Source organism: Poromitra crassiceps (assembly GCF_964638095.1).
Source record: "Poromitra crassiceps genome assembly, chromosome: 17".
Classification (NCBI taxonomy): Eukaryota; Metazoa; Chordata; class Actinopteri; order Beryciformes; family Melamphaidae; genus Poromitra; species Poromitra crassiceps.
Genome location: NC_139635.1, coordinates 22,008,597 through 22,033,630, shown reverse-complemented (window position 1 = coordinate 22,033,630; position 25,034 = coordinate 22,008,597). Strand labels below are relative to the sequence as shown.

General features: G+C 43.0%; 1 protein-coding gene across 1 annotated transcript in view; it reads right to left on the bottom strand.

Annotated features, from left to right (window-relative positions):
* Window positions 1-218: 218 nt before the first annotated feature.
* The window catches only part of LOC310792253 (NACHT, LRR and PYD domains-containing protein 4C-like), a gene marked incomplete at both ends in the record, with an annotated part of 430,843 nt that continues 406,027 nt past the window's right edge, over window positions 219-25,034 (bottom strand). Inside the window, 4 exons of the mRNA XM_083653978.1 lie at window positions 219-222; window positions 1,018-1,188; window positions 2,632-2,805; window positions 7,847-8,083. Coding sequence (XP_083510104.1) covers window positions 219-222; window positions 1,018-1,188; window positions 2,632-2,805; window positions 7,847-8,083 — 586 coding nt within the window. The remainder of the gene's footprint in view (window positions 223-1,017; window positions 1,189-2,631; window positions 2,806-7,846; window positions 8,084-25,034) is intronic.

The following is a 25,034-nucleotide window of genomic DNA, read 5'->3' as shown; positions in this document are numbered from 1 at the left end:
ACTGTAGTGTAGTGTACTGTACGGCCACCCCCGTGATGTCATGCGCATGCGCTGACGCAAATAAAGATGGTGGTGCACTAGGCTACAAATAACAAAGGCATTTTCAAAAATGTTTTTTCTCAAAAATAGCTTACCATTATAATGTTCTTTTTTATTGTAGTACATCTTAGGTTTAAAATACATGTTACAGCATGCGCTGCGACGCGTCATCAGTGATGTTAGCTGGGGTCGTAAGGTGTTTCGGGTCTCTCAACATCATACACCCTCGCCCAGTAGACCCAGCCGAGGCCGATTAAGACCCAGACCCGCGTCCCAGAAGCAGCCACTCACGGATCAGCCTTCCTACTCTGTCCGCAATGTTGCCCACGGAAGGGTTGATCATGCCCAATCCGCTGCAATAGAGTTAGTGCTACACCGCAGTATTGTAAGACCCTTCGGTGCATGGAGGGCTCAGGCCCTGTGTGGGTGACTCCAGGCCGGGCTCCTCCTACATCTCACCAGACCCTCCCGGGGTAAAGGCAATCCTACCATGGGCAGAGAGGACGCCTCAAGAAGGCCTGTGTGCTGCACGTCATTCGCCTGCGCCGAGCACCTCGCTCTAGCCTGAAGGACCCCAGGCCGTGCCGATCTTTGCACAGATTTTCAGGAGGCTAATCCGTAGCGTTTGTGGATTTCTCCCTCACGAGAGCCAGTCTGGGGTGCTAAACCCATCCCGTGCCGGATGCCGTCTCTCCGACCGTCAACTGTCTCTCCAGCTTGTCACCAAACTATACTTGGTTGTCACCTAGTCTATTCCTAAGTGTCACTGGCGAGGGGAGCCAGGATTCTAGGTTTAAAATACATACTACAGCATGCGCTGGGACGCGTCATCAGTGATGTTAGATTATAATACACAAAGCTCTGTGTAAGTGTCTATTTTCATTGTTTAAGGTCCTCTTTAATATTCGTCCTCTTCTAAGTGTGACAGAGAAAATGTGTGTGACTCTCAGCCTTCTAGCACATGTTGCCTCTCTATACCTGAGAGAGTCCAGTCTCCATTGTGGATCCTCCAATCTAGCAGACAGCAGCTCTCCTGAGGCTCCTGGATGATTGTAGCTCAGGTCCAGCTCTCTCAGATGGGAGGGGTTGGAGCTCAGAGCTGAGGCCAGAGAAGCACAGCCTTTCTCTGTGAGCTGACAGCCTGACAGCCTACACACACACACACACACACACACACACACACACACACACACACACACACAGACACACACACACACACGCACACACACACACACACACACACACACACACACACACACACACACACACACACACACACACACACACACACACACACACACAGAGAGAGATAATTACATATAATATGATAATTGGATTACTAAACATGATTTTGCTTACATGAACCATATTGTGATATACATTGGTATCAAAACTGACCCCTGTGCCTATCGTGATATTGTCCCGCGTACCCATAACCAGCTGGCTAGTTATGGGACTGGATGGTTGTGATAGTTGTGTTAGCCAGCACCTCCTGTAAAGTGTGGGGAAGAAGGCAGTGTCTTCTCCCGTAAGTCTTCTTCCCATAAGACGAGTGATATGTAAGCACAACTGATGTCAGCCTTCTGGACCTGGAGAGCGGTCCAGGTGTCCAACTCCTGGAAGTCATCGTTTCTAGCATGGTGCTGACGTTAGCTTCAGTATCTGCTTGATCGTCGTGGCATTAACTGCTTCTCCTCGACAGAGAGACGTGGCTTGTACTGTCATGCGCTGGCTTATAGACATTCTTTGCAGCACATATGACATCACCGCTGATTTCATAACATCGACTCTGATGATTTCATTGGATGTCATAGATCATTTGTACTCCCATTGTGATGTCATCGGTGATGATGTCATCGTTCCGGTTTCCATTGTGATGACATCGGTAATGATGTCATCACTCACGATAAATCCAGGGATAGTTTCTGGGAGCTGGCTGGATCTGAAGGCGCAGAAGAGGCCCTTTGTTGGGTGGCCATCCTGCCTCGAATAGTTCTGCAAGAGAACCTTTCGAACAGACCGTTTCCCGTAACGTTGGACTATTATTTCATCGCGTGGTCAGTACACAAGTCATAACATGTACTGTACATGTGAGTGTTTCTGGTGCTGTTGGAATCTGTATTTTTGGTGACTGAATGGGGTAGGCAGCTGTACAGTAAGTATACTGCCATTGTAGTGCTAAACTCACTAGCAGGAGGGGTGAAACACACTTTCTAATGCATGCACACGCACAGGGAAGAGAAAGTCATCTACATTCAGTTTTACTATCGGGGATATGGCAGATCGGTGAATCTCTCAGAATGTTGGCGTGTCCCATTAACAGCTGATCCCAGCATCAGGTTTGTGTTTTCATTTCAGTTGTGAACACAGTTCAACAGAATCTGACAAGTCCTTTATTTCAGGTTTCACCAACAGAGGCAGTGAGGATAGAAATAATGAAATATCTCAGACGAGAGAAAGTAGAGCTAAATATTGGTTTCTCAGCTGGTTTCAAAAACCACATCAGCAGGAAAATGAGAGAACAGATATTTTCTCTGACATTATGTAAAACAGAATTTAAATGGTCTGTTGAACAGTAACAGTGATCCTGACCTGAGAGTCTCCAGTCTACAGTGTGGACTGCACAGTCCAGCCAAGAGCAGCTTCACCGCTGAATCATCCAAGTCATTGTTACTCAGGTCCAACTCTCTCAGACTAGAGGGCTGGGAGCTGAGAACTGATGCCACAGCTTCACAGCTTCTCTCTGACAGCTGGCAGACACTCAGCCTGAAGGACAGGAAGACATTTGGAAATGTTTTTGTTATATTTAATGTCATTATTGTATTATTTGTACTGACTAGTGATGCGCGGGTCGGGGTTTTTTAACTGCCGCACCAAGCCAACGCGTCATTGGAGCCAGACCGCACCGCCCGGCCCGTGGTTAAAATATCTGAAAATGCCGAACCCAACCCAACCCAGCAGCCCACAAACGACCAATTTAATGTAATGCGTCGCGGACTCACGCTGAGTGCAGCAGAGCTCTCCAAGGTGTCCAAACTCTGTCTCTGTCCCCCCCTCTCTCTTTCTCTCTCTCACACACACACACACATGCATGCCTGTGCGCAACAACAGTTAACTGCTCTGGATGCGTTGCACGGCTGCTTTCATGTCATTGAGTTATTTCTGCTTCGTCGGCATTACAAACTCGGTTATTATCTGTCTTTCTTCAATGAATCCAAGGTCTTCAAATGGAGGTAGCAGGTAAAGGTAGGCTACAGAAACAGTTCTTATTCTTTCCCATGTCTTTTAATTACCTCATGGGCTCTCAATTGGTCACGTTGCAGTAAAGTTGACAAATAGATCACAGTCGAGTCCACACAGAAAATCTGCGGTGGCATTCGTTTTATGGACACTTCAAATAATAATCACAGCGAATAATCCTTCCAAAATGTTTGTTTTGAGAGCACATACAGTATAGGCTACCTCATTTGAAGCGTTTCTTTACTCCACCATGTAGGCTATAGAGAGTGCGGCAGGTGCATGCTGCACTCTCTATAACCGGCTTCAGACTGATTGTGTGTAGGCTACGTGTGAGAGAGAGTTCACGTCTTAATAAAGGGTTACTATGCGTGTTTCACTGCTCTAAATTATTTAATAATGTTGCTTTGTCATCTTCTGAGCCTGCCCCGCCCGCACCCGCGATATTTTCATAATTTGCCAACTCAGACCGCCTGCGGGGCGGGTCAGCCCGCGGGAGCCGGCGGGTTCTGGGTGACCTGCGCATCACTAGTACTGACAGACTGTATTAATGAGGCTAACTGACCCTTATATTTAAAGCCCCATCCAGTCAGTTTTTCCTCCCTGTATAACTGTTGGTGTTCTATGACAACGTACATGAGTGCACGCTGTATAAACACTCGTCACCATTTGCGCCAAATAACTTACATTGATAAGAACCTCTTTGTCTGTTCTCTCTTTGTTCAACTCTGTCTGCGCCCAGAGCGTAAACAGTAATGCTGCCATGACAGTCTGAAAAACGTTTAGAGCCACAATATTGTTGTAATATCAACAACTAGCCAACATATATCAAAGCTGGTGAGCTTTATCGAAAGAGAGTGACTGAAACTGGTTACCAGGTCATTCAGTGGCATTTTATGCCCACATAACGAATGTAGCTGCAGTAACAGCTAGCTAACGCCAGAGGCTAACACTAGCTATTTACTGTATACTGTACTGTATTACAGTATCTGTCTATCTATCATGTGTCAGTCGTCAGACCACTATGATATAATAACTGATGATATGATATGAAATTATACAATAACCTCATCAACTGTTTTTACCAACAGCTTATTTTTTGGACTTTGAGCACAAAATAAATACAGTGGCTAAAAGTGTGGCTAATCAACAGACCAGGTCATGCATGACTCACCAAAACATGAACTATCTTAAAAATGACAAAATACACTGGAGGGTCTCATCTCATTCAATTTCATTAGTGTATTATTTCTACTGACAGACTGTATCGATCAGGCTAACTGACCTTATATTTAATGTCATTAGTGTATTATTTCTACTGACAGACTGTATCGATGAGGCTAACTGACCCTTATATTTAATGTCATTATTGTATTATTTCTACAGACAGACTGTATCGATGAGGCTAACTGACACACTGACCTTTATATGTCATGTAATTAGTGGCCGGGCCAGCGAAGCGGCAGGGCCACTTATTTTAGTGGCCGGGCCACTTATTGTATTTGCCTGTAGGCCTATTCTTCTTCTCCCGGGAAGTTCGACTTCCCATGCATGAAAACTAACCAAACTTTGCACAAAGGTCCAGTCCCATGCCAAACGTCTTTGACGCAAATTTGGGGCCAATAGTCCTAACGGTGGCACTACAGCGACCGTCTAAAGTTTCAAACTTTGAAAATTACTAAAAAATCAGCCATACGTGCTACGGCTTCGCAACTTTCACTGAAATGTGGGCCCAAATGAGGAGAAACTTTTGTACAATGCAACCTATGGCCAATTATGAAGTCTAAAGACCGCAAAACTGCAAAAACTGTAAAACTAATTAAACCCTACTCCTCCCACATTTCTTCTTCAAACGACACCAAACGTCCTCATCTGCATCGTTAGACTGTCCTACACAAAAGTATCAAACACATTTTCGATTGGACAAAAATTGAGCCCACAGTGCATCAAAATGTTGATGCACTGCCTAAAGAGCATCTTAATTACCTTAATTAATTGTGATGTCATAAATCCTTCTTGGCTCATCCTATATAAGTGGAAGCAGTGTGTGTTTTTACACGCACGCATCCAGTCCCATAAAACACCGCCAGCAAGCATCCAGTCTGCAATGGGTCGTGCCCGGCCACGACTCATTGCTGCGCAGCAGCTATAATTATTGTATTATTTCTACTGACAGACAGTGTTGATGAGGCTAACTGACCCATGTGTCATTGTTGTATTATTTCTACTGACAGACTTATTGATGAGGCTAACTGACCCTTATGTTTAATGTCATTATTGTATTATTTTTACTGACAGACTGTATTATGAGGCCCTGGTCTAGAGCAGGTCCCAGTGTCTTTGCATGGTGCTGTAGTACACTGAGCTGACTGGAGCACTAACAGGGGAACTGGTTTGATTTCCACTGGGCTGCTCATGCTAACAATGTATTCACACATGGTTTTAAGGTGATTGGATGAATAAATCCACCCAATGGCACATGTTACGCTGCACAGCAGGCCAAATAAATAAAAAAATAAAAAAATAAAAAAATAAAAAAATAAAAAAATAAAAAATAAAATAAAAAAATAAAAAAATAAAAAAATAAATAAAGCGGATATAACTTAGGAAACACTTTTAAAACAACTGAATTTAAATAATATAAAATATAAAGATGAGAAAGGAGATGATGAAGGGAAGAGAGACAAAAAAAGTTACACAAAATTACACAAAAGCAAGTCCATAAAAGTGTGTTTTACAAAGAGTTTTAAAGATGATAGTGAATCTGCAGCCTCACTAAAGTGAAACCACTTTCAGTGTTGAGTCTGACGGAAAGTCAGAAGGACCTGAAGATCTCAGCTGGCCCTCAGCTCACAGGGAACTAAGAACTCCACAGTGTAATTCAGGACCAAAACTAGCCTGCTTTAAATGTGTTCAGAGACATTTTAACATGAATCTCTCGTTTCAGCTTCAGTTCCTCAGAGTTTTGGATACCGTGATGCATGCACAACTAAGCCTGTGACGTCCACTCTAAATGGGTTAAAAGCGGGAAACAGGAAAAAGATTAATGTAAAAAAATAACTGTGCAGTGCGCACTGAAAGCCTATTGAGGCTAAATAAAACTGTGTCATGATCATTACTGCAGTTAATACGATAATTCGTCAACAGCCGCCACATGATGTGGAGTTCAGCATCTTTTAATTATTATAAGAGAATACATCCATGATCTCAACATAAGGACTCTGCAACGCAGCACGTACCTGAAGATTTTTCTATCAGCGCGCGAGTATGGAGTAACTCCATTGAGCCGTGTTTTGACCACTTTTCTTGACCCATGTGGTAAAACGTTTATTTGTGTTCATTTTTAGTCGTGTCAAGTAAATTTGCTGTGTTGTGAGAGAAAAGCAGCGCAGGGTTGAGAACTGAAATGCATTTACATTCAGTAAAAACAAGTTTGGTGATTCTATTCATGTGCATAATGGTCGTTTCAGAGTGAAACCGCAATACTAGTCTGCACACAATGGCTTTTCATTGTCACTTTTAATGGGCAGTTTCACTAATCACTGTACAATGTAACATGATTATAGGCTATACTATATATCTCGCAGCCTTGCACCCCGATGTCTGCCACTAGTTTTGCATGGAAATACTTTAGAAGCAACAAAAACAATGAGGATGATCTAAGCTGAGCGAGTGATACAATTAATGTAGTCTGAGGGTCAAGGAGCGGGTTACTGCACATTTGGGGAAACTCATTTACTTTATTAGGCTGCTATCCAACATTGTTTGGCTATAGAAGGCTGCTGAACGCTATGGAATGCGTCTCAGCTTAATTGAATTATGCCAAATTACTTTAAATTACATTTTGTTTGTTTATTGTCCAATATCACTTCCCAAATAAAGTGCTTTAACAAATTTTGTTTATTTATTGTCGAATATAATTTCCATGAGGCTGTTATCAGCAGACAGATGATAGGTAATGAACGTGACATTTCATATGAAGTTTTTATGATCTTAATTTCAAATTTTGGTTAACATAAATGGTGTTATTTTTCTTTAATAATTATTAATGCCAGCAAATGCATTACGATTTTATTTTATTGTGGATATCAGAAATATTACAGCATCAGGTTGGGAACCCATAGGTTTATGCACACACAAAAAAGAAAAAGAAAAAAAACAATGTCCCTGGATTCCCGGGAAATAGGGCTTCATTTCCTGTTTCCCGCTATGCCCCATTTTTGGGAAAATTATTAAACCCTACAGAGGACAGGTGTTGGAGATGATGATGTCACATTCCAAATGGTTAATATCTAGCTGCTCTATTCTGAAGCAGCTGGAGATGTGACAGTGAATTATGGCTGAGAGAAAGGTGTGGTAATCTAATGACAAGATATCAGAGCATGGATGATCTTCTCTCAGTCACTGACCTTCGCTGCTGTGTATATGAAGCTTGATCAAGAAAACTCAAATCATTGTGTACATCTGCAAGGCGACCTTTGCAGATTCAGGAATCCTTTTTTTGAGAGAACAGACCTTAGTTTGGAGAAATGTGTCAAATCAGCTGAGAAAAACTGTAAACTGATTTTACCTGAGAGTCTCTAGACTGAAGGGTGGAGCAGAGAGCAGCTTCACCACTGAATCCTGTAAGTTGTTGTTACTCAGGTCCAGCTCTCTCAGATGTGACACGGTGGACTTCAGGACTTCACAGTCAGACTCTGACAACCTGCATCCACTCAGGTCCAGCTCTCTCAGATGGGCGGGGTTGGACTTTAGAGCTGAGACCAGGACTTCAAAGTAAGTCTCTGACAAGTTGCAGCCACTCAATCTGAATAAAGAATAAAGCAAATAGATATACAATGAAATATCCCTGAAAGCTTTCAACAATCCAGCGTTTCATAATCCAGTGACTCAAGTCAAGTCAAGTCAAGTTTATTTGTATAGCACATTTCATACACAGAGGCAATTCAAAGTGCTTCACATAAAATGGTTGACAGGAAAATAAAAGAATAAAAGAAGAGAATAAAATGGACATTTAAAAGCATCACAACAAAACTTAAAAAAAAGAGTATAAAAAGTGCATTAAGCAACAGGCGCAGCAGTTGCAAAAAGAGCTAAAAACTTATAGAGGACTCATTGGGTTTGCATAATGGAATAAATCAATTTATCTATATTTAGTCCCCCGACATCATGAATATATAAGAAACATGACTACACACATAAAACTCAGGTCTGGGTACGGTGTCCTCTTTTAAGCTCCCCTTACGCGTGCGTCCCTCCTGACGCATCACCTCACCCTCTTGTGAGTATATCCGTATTACGGAACCATCCCCCAGACCTGCAGCTTTTAGCAGTAATTGCAATCATCTATGTTTTAAAACCAATTGTATAATAGTGATTGAGAAACAGCTGTCAGCAGTTAAAAGCGATGGTAAACATAAAAGTCTTTAGTCTATTTTTAAAAGTAAGTAAAGTTGGGGCAGATCTGAGGTCTTCAGGCAATTTGTTCCAGCTAGCAGAAGCATCGTGGGTAAATGCAGCCTTCCCATGATTTGATTTGATCCTATAGGGACAGTTAGCTGGACCTCACCCTGCTGACCTAAGAGGTCTAGATGGTTCGTAGCGTGGGAGCAATTCAGCTATGTATTTTGGGCCTAGGCCATTAAGTGATTTATAGACTAATAACAGTATTTTAAAATCTATTCTATGACACACTGGCAACCAGTGTAAGGACTTAAGAACTGGAGTGATATGATCAGCTTTCTTATTCTTCGTTAGAACTCTAGCAGCAGCATTCTGAATGAGCTGAAGTTGCCTAAGTTCTTTTTTGGAGAGACCAGAGAAAAGGCTATTGCAGTAGTCTAACCTACTATAGATGAAGGCGTGAATTAGTTTTTCTAGATCCTGTCTGGACATGTAGCCCCTAATTCTTGCTATATTTTTAAGATGATAAAAAGCTGATTTTCTGATTGACTTAATGTGGGAGTTAAAGTTGAGATCGGAATCAATAATAACGCCAAGATTTTTGACTTGATCCTTAGGCTTCAGGGATCCAGACTCAAGGCGTGCAGTGATTTTAAACAAAAGGAAAAGCGGGCACATCCACTCGGAGCTGCAGGTGCAGGACAACAATGGCAGTAACAAGTATCAAAAGAAGTGAAGTCCGCACACTGCATCCGCTTAACTCACAGTTTATTTGTTATATTGACGTTTCGGTCGTGAGACCTTCATCAGAATGAAGCACAAAATGACAGAGCACCCATATATACAAGTCAAACATCTCCTAACACTAAACCTACAGACCGTAATTCCCTCCTCCATGCTGACAGTTACCACCCCACACCTCTCAAAAAGGGTATTCCTATTGGCCAATTTAAGCGTATACGTAGGACCTGCAGTTCAGATGTAGCTTTCAAAATGCACTCAAAGGATCTTGAGACACGTTTTCGACGGCGGGGCTATCCTGAACACTGGATTGAACCAGCTTCCAATAGATTTCAGCATTGTTCACAAGTTGACTGTCTCTCCACTAGAGAGAGACATAACGGAGAACAACCAATCAATTGTCTGATCCAATATTCTCCCCTTGGCAGGCAGTTCGAAAAAATTGTTAAAAAACACTGGTCCATTTTAAGCTCTGATCCTGCTCTGAATAAGGTTGTTTACAGACACGTGTTGTTTACAGAAGACCTCCCAACCTGAAGAACTTCCTGGTCAGGTCGCATTTGAGGCAACCCACACCCATTTTCTTAATAACATTCCCGATGGTAACTATAAATGTGGTGATTGTGCCCAATGTAAATTCACCCACAAATGTCATACATTCAACCATCCAGTGACGGGTAAAACATTTAAAATAAAGGGTATCATCAGCTGTACCACATCGAATATTATTTATATGATTAAATGTTTGTGTGGATCAGTCTACATTGGCAAATCTTCCAGAGCTTTAAAAACCAGAATATCCGAACACAGGAGTGATATTAGGACTAAGGATTTTAAGAATCCTCTGGCACTTAATTTCTTCCAGGCCAAACATTGTATCTCTTCACTCAAATATTTTGGTATAGAGCATGTCAAACTGCCACCTAGGGGAGGTGATATTAATAATTTACTCCTTAGGAGGGAAGCTTTCTGGATCTCTACCTTAGATACCTTTGCCAGAGGCTTGAATGAGTCATTTGATATTAGACCATTCCTTTATTTATTTTTTTACATTTGATAGACTTCTATACTTACCCTCATGAGTACAGACTCAATTAGATATTTGTGATCAGCCTACATCCTGTCTGACATTAGCATTGCTCACTTTAGCTGCCCTGGAGGTCATCCCTCCCGTATTTCTTTATTTCTATTTTAATATTTATGTGTGGGCATCTTTATCCTACCCTTTGCAGAGAAACTGCCTTGGCCCCTCCTTTTCTAAATGTTTCTCTATAGAATGTTTTTCTACAGAATTGTTTTAGACTAGCCCTTGTTCCTTGTTTACTGTATTTTCTAGTGTACCGACAACTTTGCTTCCTACACTAGGCTATACTATCTTAAAATGTACTTTTTTGTGTATTATCTCTTGAGAATGTCTTTCTCCATTATTTTGTTTTTATGTGAAGCAAGATGCACCCTGTGATGATTCACCTTAATGGTTGATTGCTTTCACCTGTTTTCTTTCCCCCACGCCCATTAGTGGGAGATGTTTGACTTGTATATATGGGTGCTCTGTCATTTTGTGCTTCATTCTGATGAAGGTCTCACGACCAAAACGTCAATATAACAAATAAACTGTGAGTTAAGTGGATGCAGTGTGCTGACTTCACTTCTTTTGATACTTGTGCAGTGATTTTAAGCCTTTGTTCTTTGGGACCAAAGATGATCACCTCTGTTTTGTCTTTGTTTAGCTGTAGGAAATTCTGGCACATCCAGTTATTTATTTGATCAATGCACTGTCACAATGATTCTATGGGAGCATAGTCAGCTGAGGAAAGAGTTATATACAACTGAGTGTCGTCTGCGTAGTTATGATACGCTACTTTGTTTTTTTTGCATAATTAGGCCTAGAGGGAGCATATAAAGGTTGAAGAGAACGGGCCCCATAATGGATCCTTGAGGCACCCCACAAGTCATCCTAGTTAGGTCAGATGTGTAATTGCCAATGGAGACAAAGTACTTCCTGTCTTGAAGATAGGACCTGAACCACTGGAGGACCGTACCCGATAGCCCAACCCAGTTTTCCAGTCTGTCCAATAAAATTGAGTGGTCAACAGTGTCAAATGCGCTAAGATCCAGTAGCACTAGAATCAAATTTTTGCCTGAGTCTGAGTTCATTCTAATGTCATTCATGACTTTAGTAAGTGCGGTTTGTGTGCTGTGATGGGGCGAAAGCCTGATTGGAGTTTATCTAGTTTATCTATCATTTGAGGTTAGGAATCTATTGAGTTGTAGGTAAACAACCTTTTCAATTATTTTGGCTATAAAGGGGAGATTAGATATTGGTCTGTAGTTACTGATTACCGATGCATCAAGGCTACGCTTTTTTAGTAGGGGTTTAATAACTGCAGTTTTCAGGGACTCAGGAAAAGTGCCGGTCAAAAGGGAGCTATTAACTATTTGCAATAGGTCCGACGACAGACAGTTATAAACGCTTTTAAAAAAGCTTGTTGGAAGGGTATCGAGACAGCACGAAGATGATTTAAGGCCTTGCACAGTTTCCTCTAAGATGTCGTGGTCGATAACGCTGAACTGGGACAAATTTATCGAGCTAGGGATCTGCGGGTAGGATGATGTCACAGCATTTATTGGTGTGGAGCCACTAATAGCTTGCCTGATATTAATAATTTTGTCCGTAAAAAAGGCAGCAAACTCATTTGACATTTGACAGTAGAGAGAAACCCAGGTGCTATATGCTCCCTCTAGGCCTAATTATGCAAAAAAACAAAGTAGCCTAACACTCAGTTGTATATAACTCTTTCCTCAGCTGACTATGCCCCCATAGAATCATTGTGCCAGTGCATTGATCAAATAAATAACTGGATGTGCCAGAATTTCCTACAGCTAAACAAAGACAAAACTGAGGTGATCGTCTTTGGCCCCAAAGAACAAAGGCTTAAAATCACTGCATGCCTTGAGTCTCTATCCCTGAAGCCTAAGGATCAAGTCAAAAATCTTGGAGTTATTATTGATTCCGATCTCAACTTTAACTCCCACATTAAGTCAATTAGAAAATCTGCTTTTTATCATCTTAAAAATATAGCAAGAATTAGGGGATACATGTCCAGACAGGATCTAGAAAAACTAATTCATGCCTTCATTTATAGTAGGTTAGACTACTGCAATAGCCTTTTTTCTGGTCTCTCCAAAAAAGAAGGCAACTTCAACTCATTCAGAATGCTGCTGCTAGAGTCCAAAGAAGACTAAGAAAGCTGATCATATCACTCCAGTTCTTAAGTCCTTACACTGGTTGCCAGTGTGTCAGAGAATAGATATTAAAATACTGTTATTAGTCTATAAATCACTTAATGGCCTAGGCCCAAAATACATAGCTGAATTGCTATGCCACGCTACGAACCGTCTAGAACGCTTAGGTCAACAGGGCCCAGCTTATTAACTGTCCCTAGGATCAAATCAAATCATGGGAAGGCTGCATTTACCCACTATGCTTCTGCTAGTTGGAACAAATTGCCTGAAAACCTCAGATCTACCCCAACCTTACTTACTTTTAAAAATAGACTAAAGACTTTTATGTTTACCGTCGCTTTTAACTGCTGACAGCTACTATGCAAACCCAATGAGTCCTCTATAAGTTTTAGCTCTTTCTGCAACTGCTGCGCCTGTTGCTTATTGCACTTTTTATACTCTTTTTTTTTTTTAAAGTTTTGTTGATGCTTTTAAATGTCCATTTTATTTCTTCTTTTCGTTACTTTCCTGTCAACCATTTTATGTGCTTAATGAAGTTGCTTAATGCACTTTTTATACTCTTTTTTTTTAAGTTTTGTTGTGATGCTTTTAAATGTCCCTTTTACTCTCTTCTTTTCTTTTCTTTTCCTGTCAACCATTTTATGTGAAGCACTTTGAATTGCCTCTGTGTATGAAATGTGCTATACAAATAAACTTGACTTGACTTGACTTGACACAGAGAGGGTTAGTCAGTCTATCAACTGTGGCAAATAGAGTCAAGTGAAGTTGTCAGTGTGGATCAGCATTGTGTCGGCCTTATAGAGTCTTTCCATCAGAAAGCAGACCGGCTGTCACAAGGTTTAGTTACGTTTCACGTTCCACTTTCTATATGGACAATATTTTCAGATGGCAGTTTACCTGAAAATAATTGTGGTAGAAAGCAGAATTTGAGTGAAGTCAACTTTATTTGTATATCCCTAATTCACAAGCATGTCTCAGAGGACTTCACAGAGAATATGTCTAGCTAAATCTAGCTGACACAACAGTAACAATTACAGTAGTAATAATAACAACAAGATTGAACAATCATATGATAGAGAGAGACAGAGAGAAAGGGAGAAAAGGGGGATGGAATGTGGGGGAGGAGAGAATAGGGAAGGGAGGAGGTGGGGAGGGAACATGGGGATGTGGGGGAGGAGAGATCACGAAAAGGGAGGAGCAGGGGAGGGAGAGCAGGGGGAATGTGGGGGAGGAGAGAGCAGGAAGAGGGAGGAGGTAGGGAGGGAGCAGGGGAGGGAGAGGGGGGATGGGGGGAGGAGGTGGGGAGGAAGCAGAAGAGGGGGGGAAGAGAAGAGCAGAACAGATACTAACAGATAATAGACAGACAATACTGTGGATAGGCGATATGGTCATGAATAGTCACCGCAGGGGACAGTACAATTTAGCAATCAGGTTATGTATTTTACTTATCAGGTGAAATGAGCCAATGAATAAGCAAGAAATGAATTGACATTTATCGTCCAGGCCCAGGTAGCAGCAGCACACTGGAACTAGCAGCAGAGTGTCCAGGCCAAATGAGCAGCAGTTCAGACAATCTGACTACTCTAGCCATTAACCGGAACACAAGGGGCCCTATCTTCGTACAGGCGATCAGTGTTGGGCAGTAGCTTGCTACAAGTAGTGAAGCTACATAGCTTAACTACATTTCTCAGTAGCTTGGTGGTAGCTTCACTACTTTTGAACCAAGTAGCTTTTTCAGTAGCTAAGCTATTTATAGACCCAAGTAGCTTGTAGCTTCCCGCAAAAGCTACAAGCTACTCGCCAGAGAAAATCCATGAGCAAAGCACGCAGTGGAGATTTCTGCTGCGGTTTGGATTAAACAGGAGGAGACATTGCATATGTCAAGTGTGCCTGTGTAGCCAATAAAGCACTTCCAGTTCCATTATGACGGACAACAAGACAGTGTTGTTGTTTCATCCTTGCTTTTTAGCATCATTGCCTCTCTTGCAGCAAGACCCGGCACTACTCTGCCTCTGACTGGGTTGGGTTTAGGCAATGAAGACTGACGATTGGTTAAGGGTAGGGCAAAATATGTCATGTGCTGGCGAAGTCACATCAGCAACGAACTTTGAAAGATGGCAGAGCCAGAGGGAGCCACTGGCAGTGATGAAGAAGACTTTCAGGTTTTATTGTCTGTTTTTGAATATTGTGCCAGTGAGAGTTTCAGTGTGTTTTATAATATAATAAACAATCAAAATGATATTTTCTTTTACCTGCCTATTTGTTTGGTTGAAAGTTGTTCTACATGAAGTTAATTCAATGTGAGAAAAAAGTAGCTTTGATGTAGCAAGCTGCTTTTGCCATGTTGCTCGTAGCTTAGCTTGCTACATTTCTCTGGGGATAGCTTCAATGTAGTTTAGCTATATTTAATTGAGAGTAACTGATAGCTTAGCTTACTACATTTTCCAAGTACCGTAAATTTCGGACTATAAGCCGTGGCTTTTTCCCCATTTTTTGGCCCTGCGGCTTATATAACGGTGCGGCTTATCTATGGATTTTTTCGGAAAAAAAAAAAAAAAAAATGAATTCTCTCTTTTTTAGCACTCTTTCTAACTATAAATCCACTTCTGTTTTAATTTCCTCTCTTGCCCTCTTTTCACCACACCGCGGACACTGTGTGCACTGTAAAAAAAAACACAGGTGGTGTTGTGTTATGTTGTTTTGTTGAAATGTTAATAAATGGGAGCTTCCTCAAACAGCCATCTCTTTCCCGACAATCCCCTCTGTGCATGAACCCTTACATATGGTAATTAAACATTGAAACACAATAATAAAAAAAAAAAAAAAAAAAAAACAACAACATTAACTCATTGAGTGCCAGCCACTTTTGGAGGACGGATGCTCCCAGTGCCAGAGTTTCAGAGCGTTTTCAGTGATTTCTCGAGGCCCACAGAATATTGTGTGATATTACTATGTAAACACTGAACACGCACAAAGAACGATGAGACTCTATTCTATCATCTGCAAAAAAAAGTTTATTGATCCCATTTTCCGTTCTTTAGTTATGAGCCGGAGAAGATAGCTTGATTCATCCAAAAACAGCAATTTTTTTCTAGAAGCTGAGATAATTGGCCTTTTGTGAAATTAAACATTTCAAGCACATCACTGACTCTGAAGCTAATCTTTTCTAATGTAGTCACACCTCAAAAATAATTTCCTTCAATAAAACAGTGAAGGCCAGGGAATTCTGTTTGGCAGAATAATATTTTTTTAGCTACAACCAGCAGCGCTGGCCCCTGCGTGCGCTGCTGGTTGCAGCTTCTTGCTGGTCTTGATTTGCTGCTGGTGGGCATCGGATATTCTGGCTTGCGTTTGTCAATCCTGTCCTGCTGCCTGGGTCTGTCTGGGTGTTGTGTGCTGCTCTGCGTGCCCTCCCCCCCCCCCCCCGCCCCGCCCCGCCCCGCCCCGCCCCGCCCCGCCTCGCCTCAACTGCACACTCCTCCTCCTGTCTGTGGTGGCTCTCTGCTGAGTTTGCTGTGCGCACAGTGAAGGGTGCTCATCCTGCTTTTTTACAGCGTTCCGCGTGTGTTTGTCACCGGCAACGATGCTTCCAGTTGAGAATAATAACAACTCCACGGTGTGGATGTGCCGATGTGCTGTCGCAACCGACACGGAGCGGCTCAATTGTGGGAGCAGATTGGCTGCTGCAGGCACAGCTGCAGTAACGTGCTTCAGCATATCGATGCATACGGATGCGATGCGATTTCCGTTTCCATAACGACTTCTTCTTTGTTTTTTCCTTGCCTTTCTGTTATGTGGAGAGCACTGTCGCCACCTAAGGGTTCTGTAAAATAGGTTAGACACATCCAATAGCTATAATATTTGTACATCAGAGGCAGAAGGCTTTGATCGACGCCCCACCGTCAAAAAACGCAATTGACGAACATGTCCGTCCTTGGCACTCTACGTTACTATTTGAAATGACGAACATGTCCGTCCTTGGCACTCAATGAGTTAAAACACCTGCGGCTTATAGTCCGGTGCGGCTTATATAATAACAAACAGGCAATTTTGCTGCTGCGGCTTATACTCCGGTGCGGCTTATAGTGCGGAAATTACGGTAGCTTGCCCATCACTGCAGGCGATATCCCCTATTTACACTGCACACCTGTTTGCGCGTGGCTTAACGCAGGCAAGATAACAGTCTGCCTTGCGCATTTGTCCAGGTGTTATGCCGAGTTTGCACCCCTGCCCGGCAGCAGCTATTTCAGTTATCAAACTAGCTGATAGGACCCCACTTCAAACAAACCGAACTATCCCTTTAACACGTTCACTGCCAACGACGTATTACTCCGTCAAAAAAAATCCAACGGTTCACTGCCAACGACGTATTACTCCGTCAAAAAAAAATTTTTTGACCGTGGGATGTGCATCTAACCCTTTTACATCTCTTATATAATTATTGAAGCCACCGAACGTTTACAACCCATTCCACCGACCCACTAAGTGGCGACAGTGCTCTCCCAGACTAGAGGAAGGCAAGCAAAAAGCAGTTTCCTCGAAGCCATTCTCATGAAAATGGATTGGCGAAAACGCTTTCGTTTTCGCGCTGATTGCTGGCGATGCGGGATTGCAAATTTGCATAATAGATTACGGTGGAACACACTTTGAAACACGCAGCATAAATATGACCAGAATCGCAAAAGCTTCATCAAAGCTCTCAACCAAAACTCCAAGAAGCGAGCGAGTCCATCCAGACTTCCTCAAAGAGCGGCCGCGCAGACAGGTAGCAGCAGCAGCAAAGCAGTGAGACTGGTGACAAGCTTGTGCCACGGCCGCTGCAGCCAAGAAGAACGCCCACGGAGGGAGGAGTTGGAAGCAGAGGGGGGTTTCCTGCTGTTATGGAGGAAATTACTGTTCAAAACTATTGTTTAGATGTCTGACGTCTTACTGATGCCAAAAATGAATGGTTAAAGTGACTGTTCTATCGAATTTCACAAAAAGCCGTTTATCTCTGAATAATTTTTCTGACGCTGAAACCATGCTGTATTCAACTGCTAATGCTTACATAACTACTAACTCTACAAACTAACTCTTTTAGACAGAGAAAGCACACATTCTATTAGTTCTTTTGAGATATTGTGTGTTCACAAAATCTTAGCAGAAAAGAATCCTCGGGTCTTGAAAGATGAGCAAGAATCCTCAAAAAAACCCTCTGGCAGAACCTACCTACAGTAAAAAAAAAACGTCTGGCAGTGAATGTGTTAAGTTATCACTGACAAAAATGGAGGGTCTGAATCATAAGTCAGCATTTCCGGGTTTTGCCAGAGGAAATCCCCTGGCTCTTATAGCATCATGCATGGCGGAAGTCCGGCTCTCTACGTGCATTGGTGCATCATTGAAAATGTACTGCCCACAAGTTGCATCACACAAATAAGGAGGTCCCTGGTTGGTCAATTCATATGTCTGCCATGTTTTGTTTTGTTTTGGTATAGTGGGTGGCCCTTAACGACTTCACAAGAGTTGTGCACCAGTAGCCTGTACTACGAAGCTATCTTAACAGACCCGCGATCTGTCACTTTGATCTGGTTTGACTGAACAGGATCAAAGCTATCTAGTTTAACGATACTACGACGCTGGTTTTCTACTCGATAACTGAAGCTGGCTTTATCTGGGATCTGCCTGTGCACGCGCACGTTTTTCGCTCGTGCACAGGCGCGCGTCCACGCGAAAGAGGTGCGCTAGCCAATCACATTATGAACAGCTGAGTTGATCCACGCCCACACCCATTTCCTCATTCAATGAAAGCGCAGTGCGTGATCAGAGTTTTAGCGGATATTTAATGTAACCTATGTCAGAATGAAAATCCGCGTTGGATATAATCTGCTGAAGGACTGCTAAAGCTGCCGCTTGTATTCACATCAGTCATTTGATTTACTTTGATCAGCGATTTCTGTCCCTTAAATGTGTAATCTCAGCCTATAAATTTCCACAATCTGTAAACCTATTTAGACCATAGATTTAGAAACGCATGCTCAATGAATAATGATCTCTATCACTCATTATGTGTGTAGTTGCACTGATCGAATAATTAATATATAAAATAATGATAATGCTGATGCCTAATATAAAAGAGAAAACTGCTGAACTGAATTGAGACGATGCGGGCATAGTTTTCATTGATAAAAACTAGCCTATTTTTGCTCATATATTGGCATACAGCCTACAGGACACAGTTCCAGCTGAAACATGCAAGAGTAGCCTGCATATTTAGTAGCCTATTGGGGCTATCCCATATTTATCCCATATCTATATTATATGTATATGCTTTTCTGGCATGTAGGAGAATATCACCCTCACTCCATTTAAGGCTCCGTGTATGATATGCGCTGCGTGATTAATAGTGATCATATTTCTCCACGCATCGTTGAGCTGTTAAGACATAAAGTGGTAAGTAGGCTTAATTTAATTATGTAGCCTACAGAGCCACACATGTTTTTCTTGTTCTATTCTCAGTTGACTGCAATCTATTTTTCATATGGCGATCTTATATGAATGGTGAGTGACTCCAGAGAGCCGATTATATGGGTCTGTCATGGATTTTGATCTTATCCTCTGAAGCTAACCTGGTCGGGACCAGGTTAGCTTTGCAGCATGAGTTGCCATGGTGATTAGAAGTTAACTTGCTTTGTAGTATGGCTAAACCAGGGTTAAACCTGAAGTTACCTCGCTAAACCACTAATCTTGCTTTGTAGTACAGGCTACAGATGTAGATATCTGTTTACGGCTGGCTACTGCAAGACCACCACCAACACTCACTTTAAAGTCCCCCTCCCAATAGATGGAGGCCATTGTGGAGCCATATCGACTCCTGTATCTTTAACAGTGGAGAATATCATCAACAAAGTTCATCGTTATGCATTTCAATACAAAAGGATTGTGTGAAAAACAGTTGGAAAGTACTCAAGTACAAGTACTCTGGTAGTTTTTTATTTTATTTGTACTTTCAAAGTATTTTATAGTGCTACTTTTACTCTTACTTGAGTCATTTAAATGCATATTCTACTTTAGTACTTTTAAATGTACAATGAGTAAATGAATAAATTCAGATTTTTGTTTTGCACATGGCACTATATCCCTCCTTTTTATATAAAAGGGAGCAAGTAAGTAAGTAAGTAAAACTTTATTTGTATAGCACCCTTCTCAGCACGGATGCACAGAGTGTTTCACAGTGGTTTAAAATCAAAATATAAAAATCCAACAAAATATAAAATACAGCAAAAAAGGACATCAAGATAATACACAACATGCAGACTCAGAGTTCAGAGTACAAAATCAACAGTTCCATCTACAAAAGTCCAAACGCCTGTCTGAAAAGGTGGGTCTTCAGCTGCCCCTTGAAGATCTCCACAGAAGCACAGATTATCCTGGTTGCTGCTCCACCCTCTGCCGATCTGGGGAGAGCCGAAAGCTGGCTCCATGCTTCCTCCGAGACATGGGCAGTTAGCCAGCCGCTTCTTTTCACCTGACAGGGGAAGCTTCACCGGTAGGACATAGCACGTGGGAGGATCACGCTATTCCAACGAGTTTCCCTCCCTCCGAACAGGCGCCCTTCACGACCAGAGGAGGCACCACATCAGCAACCAGGATATTGCATGTTTTGGTGAAGGGGTTCCTATATGAAGGAAACCCCCAGGAGGCACGGGGAGAACATGCAAACTCCACACAGAAGGGCGCTTTTGACGACCCCACCCGGGCGGTGGGCACTCGAGGACATGCGGACGCATTCAGCGTTCACAGCGTCCGAGGTGGGAATCGAACCCAGGACCTTCGAGCTGTGAGGCGACAGCGCTTACCACTGCACTCCCCCCCCCCCCCTCCTCCTATAAGGGTGGATAAGTGCATCAATGTAGGCAGGGGCTAGCTAGACCATGGACAGCTCTGTGAGTAAAAACTAGGACCTTGAAGTGGATCCTGAACTGGACAGGAAGCCAGTGCAGGGAGACTAATATTGGAGTTATGTGGGATCACTTTTTGGACCTAGTGGCGTTTTGGACCAGTTGTAGCCGGTTCACTGATGCTTTGCTCAGGCAGGTGAACAAGGAATTGCAGTAGTCTAGCCGCAATGATGTAAAAAAATGAACAGAGATTTCCAGCTCTGCATGGGATACAATGTATCAAGACAGAAGACAGAATGTCAAAGACAGAGGAGGTCATCTTCGACCCGAGGTCAATTGCCAACCGAACACCAGTATACATCCACAGGATTCCCTTAAAGCAGGTGGAATCCTACAAATACCTGGGTGTGCGGGTGGACCACACCCTGGGCTGGTCTATCCAGGTGGATCATGTCTGTGCAAAAGTGCAACAGTGTATGTACTTTTTGAGGAGATTGAGGGCTTATGGGGCTAGCCCGGAAATCCTCCAGCTGTTCTATTGTTCCACCATACAGAGTATCATCCAATACTGTGGCACTGTATGGTACAATAGTCTTACAGTACAAGCTAAAAATAAAGTGGCCAGATGGATCAAAGCGGCCTCCAAGATCATCGGTCGACCCGTCAACCAGGGCTTCCTTGACAGCCAGAATGCAGCAACTGTGCGTTTGGCCCAAAAAATAGTAAATGATCCCTCTCATCCCCTCCAGCAGGACTTTGAGCTGCTTACATCGGGCAGGCGGCTCCGAGTCCCGCGGTGTCGGCTGAACAGGACCAAAAACTCTTTTGTGCCTCACGCAATCACCCTCTTGAATAAGCAGGGGGGTAAATAGGCGCGACTTTTGGGGTAGCCATTGAATGATTTGATTGAATTGAGGGGGGGGGGGGGGGTGTTAGTGTTAGTCTATTTAATGGAAATGAGGTGGATGTGTCGGACTTGCCTGTCCCTACAAACTCCAGGTGGATTTATTGCTGTCCTTATCTTCTATTTTTTATATTCTACATTTTTTGTCTGGTTTTTACATTGCTGTAAGTTTAAGTCTGTATGTGCCCATGTGTCTTTTATCTTTTTGTATCTTTTGACTTTCTGTATGTTGGCACTTGTTGCACATTACAACAAATTTCTGTGAAAGCAGACAATAAATGAACTTGAACTTGAACTTGAACAATGGGTCTGAGTCTGGCGATGTTCCTGAGGTGGAAAAAACAGGTGCGTGTCAGAGCTTTTATATGCTTCTCAAGGTGCATTGACTGATCAAAGATTACACCCAAGTTCCTGATGTTTGGAAGAACATTTCCACTTAGGGGTCCCAAGCGCTTGGCTACCATAGAGGCGATGTCATCAGAAGCTATAATAAGCACTTCTGTCTTTGCCGCATTGAGTTGGAGGAAATTTCTCGACATCCACTCCTCAATTGCTGACAGACATCCAAGTAGGGTGCTAATTTCCTCTTCCTCTCATCTTGTCGGGCTTAAAGGAGAAGTATAACTGAATATCATCAGCATAGCAGTGATAGGAAACACCCTTGAACTTGCTGATTAAAAGGCCCAAAGGGAGCATGTACAGGGCAAAAAGGAAAGGGGCCAGAATGGACCCCTGGCAGGGTAGGGGAGCCCTATTGGACCTAAAAGGGCCCACGGCCACTGAGAAGCTTCTCCCGTTTAGATACGAGGCAAACCACTGGAGGGCAGTCCCTGAAATGCCGGCCCACCTTCTAAGCCTGTCTAACATGATGCGGTGATCTACCGTGTCGAAAGCTGCGCTAAGATCTAATAGCACCAGAATTGCACATTTACCTGCATCTGATGCCATTACAATGTCATTGGAGACTCTGAGTAGAGCAGATTCTGTGGAGTGGTTCTTTCTGAAGCCTGATTGGCTGACTGTCATTTTCTCCGAGAAAGATGTTAAGTTGGGATGAAATTACTTTTTCTAATAGTTTGGTCACAAACGGGAGCTTTGAGATGGGCCTGTAATGTTTTGGGAGGGAGGGGTCAAGGTTGGGTTTTTTAACTCATTCACCGCCAACGACGTCTTTGACGTGTTATCAGAAATAGCCCTCCCCGCCAATGACGTGTTTGACGTGTTTTTGTTTTTATTACTGCAGGGCATAGTTCAAACACTTTCCCAGCCTGTGACACAGACACAGGTCCCTGCCTTCAAAGTCAAGCCGACAGCACACGATCAAACACATACCGCAGCTGTTTTTTTTAAATGGGGGAGGAGGCAAGAAGACAAAAGCCGTGAGAAACGCTGCCTCTTTGCAGAGTAGGAGAGAGACGCCATTGTGTACGGTTGTGACAGTGTGCTGAGTTGAGTTGAAGTTGAAGTTGAAGAGATTACAGTAGCTAGTAGCCTATAGTCGTCAGTTTAGTTAGCGTTAGTTAGTTGTAGTATAGTCTGTAGTATAGTTTAGTTAGTTAGTTGTAGTAGTCGTAGTCTAGTCAGTCATGGTGAAGGCAAAAGGAAAGACCAAACACCGCATCGCCCCTCGGCGCGGCGGTGCCCGAGCTGTTCGCCTTGCTGCTGGCCTTGCTGCTGGGCAGCGGACACTGGATGAGATGTTTGCGGTTGTCAAACCTGTGACCACCATCGATCCGGTTCCAGCGCCTGGTCCCAAACCCAACCCCGTTCCTGTGTCCCAGCCCGAACGAGACGAGACGGAGTCAGAACTTTCTGACGAGGAGGAGAACACAGCGACAGACAGGATTCCCCAGGAGGAGCCATTTTCCAGGGCGCATTTGCGAGACGAGACGGAGTCAGAATTTGGTGACGAGGAGGAGAACGAGAGCAACACAACAACAGACATGATTCCCCAGGAGGAGCCATTTTCCAGGGCGCATTTGCGCCGTGCAAAGACGCGCCGGGATTACATGGAAAGTGACTTTGACTCTCAGCCATCAAGCTCCCATTCTTCTGAAGAGGAGATGGTCACACCGCCAGTTGTCCATGTCGAGGGCGAAGAAGACTGGACCCCAATGCGACAGGACCCCGATGGTAAGGAGTAATTTTGTTGTTGATATATATGCATATTGTACAGACAGTACCAGTACCAGCTTCACGCACAAAGTCCCAGTGATGATGTCATCAGTGTGTGTGTGTGTGTGTGTGTGTGTGTGTGTGTGTGGCTACTGATCGTATAGTTTACTGAGACACTAGTACACCACACTGTCTCTGTACTAAATGTGATTATATAGTTTACTGAGACACTACACTGTCTCTCTGTACTAAATGTGATTATATAGTTTACTGAGACACTACACTGTCTCTCTGTACTAAATGTGATTATATAGTTTACTGAGACACTACACTGTCTCTCTGTACTAAATGTGATTATATAGTTTACTGAGGATATGTTGCTTTTATTTCAGATGAGGACAAGCTGATTGTTGCAGAACCCAGTGAGCCCACATCAAAGAAAAAACAACCTAGATCAAAAGGTAAGATCTTGTTTCCCTCTTTTGTGTCTTTGTCCAAAATGGCTGATCTACAAGCTCACAATTATACATGTTGTGTGTGTGTTGTAAATTGTATTGTAATGTATGTATTTCTTTATTTACAGGCCGTGGTGCAGATGGAGAGGGACAGTCCAATGACCAACCCAAGAAGGGCAAAAAAAAAGACTGCACCAAAGGTATGTTCATTTTCCCTCTTTGCCCAATATAGCTGATCTACAAGCTTGTGCGTGTGTGCAATGTGTGTGAGTGTGCTATAGTAATGTATTTGTATTTCTATATTTTTATAACACCTATCCTGTATCCAGAGCAGCAATGGTACTGCATGGACGAAGTGCCGTGGGAGCCAGAGGACATCCCGTTCACTGCTGTTCCTGGCCTGCTGAACAGTGCTGCTGCGCTGGAGTCGGACAAGCCGGTGGACTTCCTGGAACTCATCCTTACAGAAGAGCTGCTGCAGTATGTTGTGGACCAGACCAACCTGTATGCACAGCAGCAAATTGAGGCTGGCACAACAAGTGTAAGACTCGAGGCATGGAAACCTGTTGACATTCCTGAACTGAAGGCCTTCCTAGGGCTCCTCTTCCTGACTGGGCTCATTGTAAAGCCTGACCTGGAGACTTACTGGTCCACGAGCGAGGTGATGGAGACCCCCTATTTTGGTAAGACAATGTCCCGAAACAGGTTCCAGATCATTACGCGTTTCCTGCATTTTACTGACAACACAGCAGTGAGAAACAAGGATGACAGGTTGCACAAAGTCCGCCCAGTCTTAGATATGCTAGTGAACAAGTTCCAGGAACTCTACCAGCCAGGCCAGAACATCTCAATAGATGAAGGAACTTTACTGTGGAAAAGCAGATTGAGCTTCAAAGTTTTTAACCCACAGAAACCTGTGCGTTACGGGATCAAAAGTTATGTGTTATGTGAGTCCCAGACAGGATTTTGTTATAATTTGATGCCTTATTGTGGAGACGGTAAATCTCTTGTAGATAC